The following is a 10649-nucleotide window of genomic DNA, read 5'->3' as shown; positions in this document are numbered from 1 at the left end:
TGAGTTTTACCCCTGCAAACCTGTGTTTGCACTGTATCCACGGGTTTTTAACTTTGTTTTTCAATCCTTTTTTTTTTTTTTTTTCTTTTTTTGCCTGATCACAGCTGTCTGTAAGGTTCCTGTCAAGCCTTGGAAGAATACTTGAAAAGATGGCTTCTTAATCCCAAAGTGAGACAAAAAGTACAGGGATAAAAAAACTCTCCCTTTCAATTTCTCAAAGATTATCAAAGTAGTGTAAAAGTGGCTCCTGTGAGTGTATGCAGTAGCTCAGCAATGGGATACTGATGGGTATAACTCAAAAGAATAGCCTTAAAGTGGTCTTGCAGGGAACAGAAATGTGTTTAGTGGGATTAGTTTCTTTAAGTTGGAGCAACAGTTTTTTATTCAGTGTGAAATGGAGGGTGATGTCTGGCTAAGAGATGAAAGATGTCATCAGAAGGATGTGATACATTATTCTGCGTGCTCATAACCTTCTGTTTGTTCCTGGATTTGGGAGGAATAGGCATCCAGGTTTCATACTGTGTTGTTGTTTTGGTTGCAATGGGTTTTCTTATATTCTCTTAGGTACTGCAGGGTTTCCTCAGAAATTCTCAGAGACTGATCATTGTGTGCCAGAAGATGATAATTTGTGTGATTTAAGAACTAGGATTCCAACAAAGGTGTCAGAAGTTGACACTTCAAGTGGGAAGCTTGTTGAGGTCCAGATTTGAGTTATCAGACTAATGTAGCAGTGATGAAAATTACTTCAATTTTGAAGTAATAATTTATACTTGGTCTTTGTACATAGTCTAAGATATTTCATCTTGAGTTAGTGTCTTAGGACAGGGTTAGCATTGTCTAAAGGAGGGAGTTTCCATAAACATCTTGTAGCTGCACCATTTCACTTTCTCAAATCCCTTGTCTTTTTTGTAAAATATATAAAAAGTAAAAGCATTTAGTAAGGAGAGCTGCAAAGCCAGGCACTCAGAAATTTGTTCACAGGAATATGTTGGAGCAGGGTAGATGATGTCATCTTGGAAGAGGTTTGTCTGGAGTTGGTCTAGCAGTGTCCTGTCTTGGAAGACGTAACTGTTGACAGTTGACAAATCTTTTAATCTGTGGCTGTAAAATAAGCTTGGCACTTAACCCAGCAGACTGTGGAGGGGCTTGTTATTTTATACCTTTGCGAATCAGGTGATTATCAAAGTCCTCCAGTCATTTGTGATGCTCAGAACAGCAATAATTTTTAGTCTAGTTTCAGACTGGCAGTAGCTAGAGTAGCTAAATTGCTACTCTTTAACACCAAGTTTAAAACTTGGAGTTCCACCTGTGCAGCTCCATTCATGAGGAAGTTTGTTCTTCATTCTGAATTGCTGTGGGCAGTAATGAAAGTTCTAAACCTTAAATGTGTTTCCTTGGAAAAGAGAATCTTTAATTTGCAGGATTTATTATGCTTCATGTTGCTTGCTTCTGCATCTTGATAGGTCACAAGTATGGGAAGTAAATAGATTAGAGATTGGCAACATCTATGAGATTATCTTTTCTAGCCTTAGTGGCTGCCCAGAATGATTCATTGCAGCTATTCAGTATCAGCTATTTATCATTAGAACCTGCAAATATATATGTTTGTGTGTGTGTATAAAACATTAGTGTTTATAAAAATACCCAAGTTCATTGAAGTTAGCATTTGAAAGAACCTCTTTAATGCTGAATGTTGCAAAAAGCTGTTTACTAGCTAATAGCTTAACATGAATGGGTCTGCTGCAGTTCTAGCTCATGGTCTTACCTTTACCTTTTCAGGCCGTGTTCTTAAAACCGCTTCAGGTAAAGGAAGGCTACCTGATGGAGTGGTAATACTGATAGCAAGTGATGGAAATTTTGGACATGCTCCTTTAGGGATGAAGGCTTTGTAAGAAAGAATAAGGATTGAATTATACATGAAATCACACAGACCATTGTTATCTGCTAATGTACATCTGAGGATTGAAGTATGTATGTTTTTTTAAAAGAGTGACAGCATTTGGGTTGCGTGCTTTATCTGATCAGTCTAGATTGTGACCAAAGGAGGATGCTCAGTAATGTAAGACATAGTTCTCTAATGAGAGTCATCTCTCAGAAAAAAATCTGTTCAGGACAGCGAATGCAAATGTGTGATCTTCTGGCTTCTTTAATATGTTGTTTTGTGGATTGGCTAGGGTCATCTTTATACTGATTTGACAGATCAGTTCACAGTAGCTCCAGCTGCAGCCCAAGTAAAAGCTCTGCAGACTGTAAATTAATTAAAACCCATTAATTCAGACATTTTTATGAATGAGTTACAGGTGCAGAATGAGGCAATCCAGGAGCCCAAGCATGGTATGGCATGAGCTATTCTGCCTCTCTTCTCAAATCTGCTTCAATCAAGACTCGAACACAACTTCATTGATTAAAACTAAACTTCCCAAGTTTACTGTAATTGGTTTAGGGAAGGCTTATGATTTCTTTTGCTGGCACAACAGAGGAGGTAGTGACAACTGATGAAAGGAATAGCCAATATTTTGTGGCAGCCCTGTCTTCATTTTGGTGTAACTTGATGCAGGATGCATGCCTAATGTACCTGCCTAGAATTGGGTTAGACTAAACTAATAAAGATTCTTTGAGTGCACATTGAGTGTGTATTTTTAATTAATGTTATGTGAATTTATTGAATCAGTTAGGTTGGAAAAAAGTCCTAACATTAAGTCCAGCCATAGATGGACTTTAATTTAGTGGTAGGTGCAATTATGTGTTTTTAGTATGCATTCCATTTCTGTATTGCTTCTCAATTTAATTAGCGTACATATCTAGGTTTAGAATGTCATTATGTGGCTGGACACACAGTAGGGGCTCTGAAAAGCCCTTACTGAATTAATCATTACTTTTTCAGTATAATTAACATTGTCTTCTGATTTCATGACCACTAAAATATTTTGGTCACTTTTCAGCCACCTTTGGAGTAAGTCCTTTTTGAAGTCTTCTCTGAAGAACATGTGTTTCCTCCTATGTTCACTGTCCTAGGCCCACACTGATCTCTTTTTTTACTTCAGGATAGAGTCCAATAGCAAATAAACCATTTGGAGAGACTTCTGTAATAGTGGCTGCTGTATACCACAGTGGTGCATTCAGAGCAAGATACTCAGTTGTGGTAGTAAACAGGAAGTATTTCTTGATTGGTTTTTATTTGACCATGTGAATTACTTGGAAAAATTCTGTTTTCCCAAAATGCATTTATGTTTTCAGTTAATTTTCACTGATTATGCTTTTCTGTTAGAATGGCATTATGGTTGGGGAATTTTGAAAGGAATCTGTTTTCTACCCCTGGATGACATATCTCAGCAGGTCTGTCTGTGGTGGCTTGATGGACAGAATACTCAGGGGAGTGAAGCATTTCTCTAAAGTCAATCTCAGCCTTGTTGGAGTCTGTCCTCCAAAGGATGGATTCTGTCCTTTACCCATCATTTTTTCAAAGCAGATTTTTCATGAGCTCTGATCTGATTTTCGTATTTGGTGGTTCATGCCTTTCTAGTGTTCTCACAGCACTTCACACATCATTCTGAAGGAGGGAACCTTGTGGTTTTCTACCCACTCAAGACTTAGTCCGTATTTTATGCAATTTGAAAGCAGTTTTGTTTATGTTTCTGAAATTGAATGCTGACAGTGAATTTTGATGTCTGGTGCCAAATACATCCACATGAAGCTCCCAAATGCCTTCTGCTAGTAACAGCAAGATTGTTCTAGGTATCAGATGGGTGATCTGTGCTTGTACATTGTCACTGATACAGAAAGTATACAACGCTCTTCGGCAGTTCACATGGCAATAGATTTGGAAAGAGTTCCAGTTAAAATGTCACTCATTCCTAAAGTAGGGCAGTTGAGAGTGCTACAAACTTGATCAAAAAACAGTACTTTAAAAGCTTCTGGAGTCTTTTATGATAGATTTTTGAAAAACTGGTTTATCGTGTGGAGATAAATATCTGTATGTACTGGTTTATTAATCTGTATTTTTAATAAGGTTAAATAGGGTTTTCTGAGAGTGTCTGACATAATGAAAGTTACACAAATGAAATTTTAAAGTGAATTTGACCTGCAGGAACTCTACTGGTAAGTGAGACATGGTCCTTTAAGCTTGGTAGGTTCCCTCTGGAAGACAGCTCTAAGAGCTTTAAGATGATCTCTGTGCTCTGTTTCTTTCAAGCACTATATACAGGTATTTTAGAAGTGGTAAATTGAGTGCATTATGTTAAGTGTCATTCCTAAGGTCAACTTCTTTTGCTGATATAGGCACTCTTAGGTGTTCCTGATGTGGCTAGGATGGGATAACTGGTTTAAACAGAATTAACCTGTATTGTTGAGGCTTCTGAGCTTTAAGTGTGACTAATGTTTTGGTAACTGATATTAAAAAAAGATGATCTGATGACTGTCACATTATTTCAGGAAACGACGTTGGCAGAAGTTCTTATGGTGCCATGCAAGTGAAACAAGTTTTTGATTATGCCTACATTGTTCTTAGCCATGCAGTATCACCACTTGCAAGATCATATCCAAACAGAGATTCTGAGAGGTAATTAGTTCACTTTTTCAATATCCATTTGTCTGTGTAATCAATTAGGAATGTTTGGTTCTAGATTCATAAAAGGAATGTTGTTATTTATTGTTTAACTGTGGTTGTATTGAAATCTGCACAGAAATTTAACCTGCCCAGGGATATGAGAGTGCAGTGCCTCAATGTGCAGCACTTAAATGAAGAGAGTATGATAAAATCCAGGATGAGTCCAACATTCTGCTTGAAGTATTTCAAAGGAGGGTTTGCTGGTTTAATGTTTAATATGATGCATGTCTGTATTGTGCCCGAAAGAAATGTGTGTTATCAAATTACTTGTTTAGACAATTAGAAAACTAGACAACAAGGCTAAGAATTTCCCTGGTTCTTTAATAAATGCTCCCATAAGCTGTTTTAAAAGATTTGATATGTATTTAAGAATGAAAAAAGACTTAAAATACTATATTAAAAAAAAACCTAATAGAATCAGTTTAGTTTGATTGTATTGCCAGAACTGCCATTAAAAGTAGCATGCTTCTAGACATGGCATTTTTAATGCAGTTCTTAGTGTCTTTCATAGAGACACAACCAGTACTTTGAGCTCTCACCTTTGCAATTTATTTTTTGAAAGAGAGAGGAGAAAGATAATGAAGGCATGGCTGCCGTGTGGTATTTCCATTCATGTATCTGCTCTAGCACTTTTGTTCTAACCCTTAGTGTCAATTTGGGCTAGATCAGAGGATGTCTCTTTCCTGAGACTTCCCTAAAATCCCAATGGCTTTGAGCTCCCTAGCTAATCACAGGGCAGGATGGCTGTAAGATGTCACATAAACCCTCTCAGTACAACTGCAAACTCTAGTCATGATGTAAACTTTCACCATTAATGTCATTGGAAGGTGAAATAGTTTCCTCTAGTAAGTTTACATCAAAGTGGACGCAGTCTTTCATTTGTGAGTTTAAAACTGACAGTACTTGAGGAATGCCTGTAGATTCTTTAGGTTTTCAGTGGTACTAAATTCACAGAGGTTGCGACTGCACTGTGATGGAGGTACAGAAGGGGTATGGAGTGTTGCACTCACATATGAGACTGCTGTCTTAAGATATTAAAGGTCACTGTTAAATGTGTATTGGCTGACAGTTCTTGGTACTGAATGAAACTTTGCTCTTACATAAGTATAGGTAGAGTAACCTAGGGATTCCTGAAGTTTTGCTTGTCTTGGGTCCTGGTCTCCATTAACTTCTCTCTTTCTCTCTGAAGGATATAGTCATTATGAGGTGTCTGTATTTACTACAGGCATCAAAAAGTATACTTGTATAGCATCTAATGGGAGCCTCAGGTGTCATCAGTATGTGCCTTGCACTTGCTACTTTATCTGGGAAATGTTTGAATTTTGTTCACAACTGCAAACCTGTGGAGCAGTCGCAGCAGCAGTGTTCAGGTGTCCTTCTGACCTGTTTGTGAGTTCTGCGCTGTCTGTGCCAGTGACATCTGAATCTCAGAACCTATCATGCCACTGGCTTGCAAGGGGAACAACATTCAACAAAGTTCTATATGCAAATAGTTCCCCTAGCACCAGTCTTGTCAGTGCCAAAGGACTTGTAAGTGGATGATGAGCTGTTTGGCAGCAAGTTTGTTGCAGAAATCTACATTCCATGTTTGGTCTCAGTTAAACCTGATGTGCTTGGGTAATCCAGGTATGTTTGTGGATCCCTCTTCCTGCTAAAAGGCAGAGGGGTCCATGCTCTGTATAAAGACCTTTCTGGTGGCCTGACCTAAGGCCTGGCCATCTGAGAGTCCTTTGTCCTGATCCATTTTTTTCCCTCTTCTAGATTTGTTAGTAGGTAGGCTAAACTATGGCATAACTGTAACTATAAACAATGGCCTCCATTTAAGACCAGAGACTGGCTTCTAGCAGAGCATGACATTCTACTAGAGGGATCAAGGCTAAATAAAGATGACTTGAAAGGATAGGAAGTTGCAGGAGGCTGAACTCCCCAGGCTGAGTTTATTCAGTTTTGTCCTAACTGGGGCTAGTTTTCTCCTAAGTAGGATGGTTCTTGAACTGTCTGCTGGGTTTGAATTCACATTTCCTCTTCCCAGGGAAGGTTTCTGTGTACAGAGTTCTGTTTTGTCGATGATACTCAGTAGATTTCACATCTTTCTTGGTGATTGTTGTAGTTCTTTTTCAGGGTCAGTCCAACACAAAAATGTGTCTACATTAATTGAGGGCTTTCTAAAGAGTTGCTGCTTCTGATAGTCCAATGGGAAAAAAAAGTCAGATAGTAGTCCTTCAGCAGCATTGGCCTTTTTCTTCATCATGTTCTGTGGTGGCAAGTCCCACAGAGTAATAAGGGATAGATTCACATCACTCTTACCACCATTATCATTCAGGCTTCCAAATAGAACATCTGAGGTGCAGTGGGAATTAAAAGCTATCTCCTATCATGGGAAAGCTTTTTTCTCAGTGGAAACAGTAATCAGCTGAATCCTGAAGGTAATTTTTACAGCTACAGAAATTATCTTAACACTATTTTGTCCTCAGTCAATCTTACCTATCCCCTTCTGAGAATGGTTTAGGAGAGCTTGATTGACAGTTTGGTTGATTTTATTAGAGCAAGCTGCTTCCTGTCATCTTGGAAAAAGGAGTTTCCTCTTAGGAAAATGAGACTGATCCATCTTGAACTTGTGCAGCTTGTATGCAAGGTAAAGTTTGGTGTTGTCTTCAGCCAAGTTGACTGAAAATTCTGATTGATTTTTTAATATTTAGGGCCACAGAGACATGAGTCTAGCTGTGAAATACAGTTATGGGCAGGATATCTTCTGCTTAAGGATTGGTGTTGGTATGTGCTTTGAACAGCTTTCATATGATCTTTGCCCCTAGCCTGTCTCTGGGAAAGAGCTCACTTCTTCAGTCTGTGAGGAATGATATTTTCACAGAATCATGGAGGTTCAGCTGTTAACCCAGCCACCACTGTGTTCACCACTAAGCCATGTCCCTCAGTGCCATGGTTACATGGCTTTTTAGTACACCCAGGGATAGTAATTCAGTGCTTCCCTGGACACCCTGTTCCAGTGCTTGACAACCTGTCTGTTGTTGAAAGTCTTTCTAATCTGAGCCTTCTGTGGTGCAGCTGGAGGTCATTGCTTCTTATGCTTTCACTTATCATTGGTGAGAAGAGACCAATGTCCACCTGGTACAACCTCCTTTCAGATAGTGTAGAAAATGATAAGGTCCACCCTGAGCTTCTTTTTTTCCCAGGATAAACAACCTGGATCTTCTCAGGACTCGTGCTCCAGACCCTTCACCATCTTCATTGCCCTTCTTTGGACTTGGTTTTGAGACCATTTTTCCAGTTCTGTTTCTTGATGAACCACAAGAAACCTTAGCAGATATTTGACAACAAGCTCTCAATAAGCTCTGCTTATTGATTTGTGTTCATTTAAATAGTGGATTATCTGTTACCATCCTGTCCATGGCCTTAATATAAAGGTGTAGTTTCATTTTATGCCTTGCCCAGGCTAAGTACATGGGTACTGTCTTCGGTCAGCTGTGCTGTTCCTTCCTTCTCAGTGTGGATCTTGCCTTGCATGAGATCCAGCAGTCCTGCAGTCAGAAGATGGACTTTTTGGTTTGACTGAAAACAAGTATCTCAACGCTTCTGTCATATCAAGAAGTTGATCCAGCTTGTGGCTGATGACGGGTAGATCAGAAGCATCAGGAGTTCACCTTTGGGGCAAGAGGGAGAGAGTGGTACTGTATCGTTTCACAGCCCTAAGTTTTGCTGCTCTGCATGTGACAAAAATCCATCCTTAGGTTAATATTTATGTTTTGCAGATTGGGATGTTGGCTCACATGCTGGTCTGTCACATGGTTTGGCTAGGAATGTGTGCTCAGACTGCTTCTCTAAACAGTTCTGTAGCCACATTTGGGAAGCTGAGGAGGTCATATGCAATGAGGAATGGAAGACTTGGTTTTGCTGTCACTGCCCTTCAGTATAAATTAGGCTTTGGAAATCTTCTGTATTGTGCTAGACGTGGCACAGCTGGATAAGGGAAAGACCTGTCATGCCAACAGGTCAGAGTTTGAGAAAGCCGAGGCAGTTTCCCTTTGCATGCATGTCTGGCGTTGTCACTTACAGGTGATAGTCTTCAAAACAACCATAGCCAGGTGGAAAGTGATCTCTCCATCTCTGTGCTTGGAAAGTTGTTGGGTCTCTTCCTTATATAAAATATACTATGAATATATAAAATATTATTTATAAATATAGAAATGGATATATAGAAATATATATAAAATAAACTAGTTTGGTAAATAGTTTATTCCTGGTCTTACTATATGATAACATTAAGGGAAAAAACTTAAAGGGGCATCTTTCTCAGGAGATCTGATTTTACTAACCAGGTAACAGTATTTTTTTATGTCTTCCAAATAAGCATATTTGAAGAACTGTTTGTCTCAGACCCCTGTTGAAATTCTGGCCTCAGTCAAAATAAAGAGTCAAAATAAAAGCCCCAAAAGTATGACATTTTTTCACAATAAAGGCAGGGTAGATTAATAGGGTTTTTTTTTTTGTTCCTAAGCATTTTCAGTCTTGAAAATAAATCTGGGCACAATTTTCAAATGCTTATTTTAAAAAATTGTTCTTTGAACCCATGGATGTGCTTGAGTCCCATACATAGGAAATGGTGTTCTTTTGAGATCAATACCTGGTTTGATCACACTTGCTTCCTCTCTCTTTGCTACTTTATTAAGTATATGTCAGTATAACCTTAATCACCTTTCAGTTTCTCACGTCTCATAATGAATGTCTTTAATTTTGCTGCACCAGCAATGTACCATGGATCTGCCTTTGGACTCCTGACCTTGTAACTTAGTGAATTTCCTTTTTTCTACCTTTATACCAAAAAAGAGAGTTTAGAGCTTTGATCTCTGTGCCCTTTGAGAGGAACTGGTTAGAGTACATATTCCCCCATTATTCTGTGTGTGCAACTCTGCCACAAATTGTTGGTGTAGCAATCACTTCACTCATTTTGCCTGTTCTTCAGTACATTAGTCACCCAGTCTGATAAAATACCAACCTCTATTGTTCATTTTGCTTCTGCTGTATGAAATCATGACTCTTGCTTCACTTCCAGGACAGTGCTCCAAGAGGCATCAGGTTTGACAAACTCCTTATATATAATAAGCTTGTTACTCAGCCCATGTTCACTTTCTGGTGGTAAGACCACAGCTGGTGGTAGTTGTGAAATTTATGTGTAATCCTAGAGTCGAAGCTCAACTCTTTTTGAAGGCCTTCTCAGATGAAACTTTTTAACTGCAAGATTTTCTTCCCTGTTCTGGTGCTGATGAGACCCAGCTGGTGCATGTTTGAGTCCCATAGTGGCATTGGTCTTTTGGGAACTGCACCTTTAGGGCCACAGCTGAATCTCTGCAGTTTTGGTCATCCCCATCTTCATTGTGTCTCCTCTTGCTCAACTTGCTCTTTGGGACTGAGAAACCAGAACTGCATTGAGTATTTAAAATGCTCTTACGTCATGGGAGTACACATTAACAAAATGTGATCCTGATTTATTTGTTCTTGTCTTAGTGTGCTCTGCTTAGCTATTGAACTGTGGTTCCCAAAGTTGATCTTTAATTACAACTCAGATCTTTCATTTCTGAGTGCTGAAAAGCACAACTATAATTCTGTGTGTAAAATTCAAGATTTTCTTTTCCAGCATGCATCATTTTATCCACATTACATAAACAGAATGGTGGATGACATGCATTCTGTCCTGGTGGCCCATCTGCAGCTGCACTTGGACTTGTAATTTAGATGATATTATTTGGTTCAGTGTTTGCTGGACTGACTTTTTCAATTCTAACAGTAACATATATTTAAAGTTGGAAGACTAACATGGAACATGTGATATTTGGTCTTGCATGAGATAGTGATTGCTAGGATAGTAGGAGAATTATTGCTACCTAAAGTGTTACTATGAAACCTAGTAAAGGTAGTCTAAATATATTAGGGTTTTGTATGTCCTGCCTTCCCATTGTACACCTAAACTAAAACAAAATTCCAGTACTGATACAAGGTACCTTTATGATGTGAAATACAAAATAAACTT

General features: G+C 38.7%; 1 protein-coding gene across 4 annotated transcripts in view; it reads left to right on the top strand.

Moving 5' to 3' along the window:
- Positions 1-10649, top strand: part of TENT4A (terminal nucleotidyltransferase 4A) — a 59325-nt gene that overhangs the window by 23059 nt on the left and 25617 nt on the right. For all 4 annotated transcript variants that reach the window (XM_064705540.1, XM_064705538.1, XM_064705539.1 and 1 more), the window contains exon 8: positions 4432-4558. In XM_064705540.1, the coding sequence (XP_064561610.1) occupies positions 4432-4558 (127 nt within the window). The remainder of the gene's footprint in view (positions 1-4431; positions 4559-10649) is intronic.

Source organism: Zonotrichia leucophrys, chromosome 2 (genome assembly GCF_028769735.1).
Source record: "Zonotrichia leucophrys gambelii isolate GWCS_2022_RI chromosome 2, RI_Zleu_2.0, whole genome shotgun sequence".
Taxonomy (NCBI): Eukaryota; Metazoa; Chordata; class Aves; order Passeriformes; family Passerellidae; genus Zonotrichia; species Zonotrichia leucophrys.
This window is presented reverse-complemented; position numbering and strand designations above follow the sequence as displayed.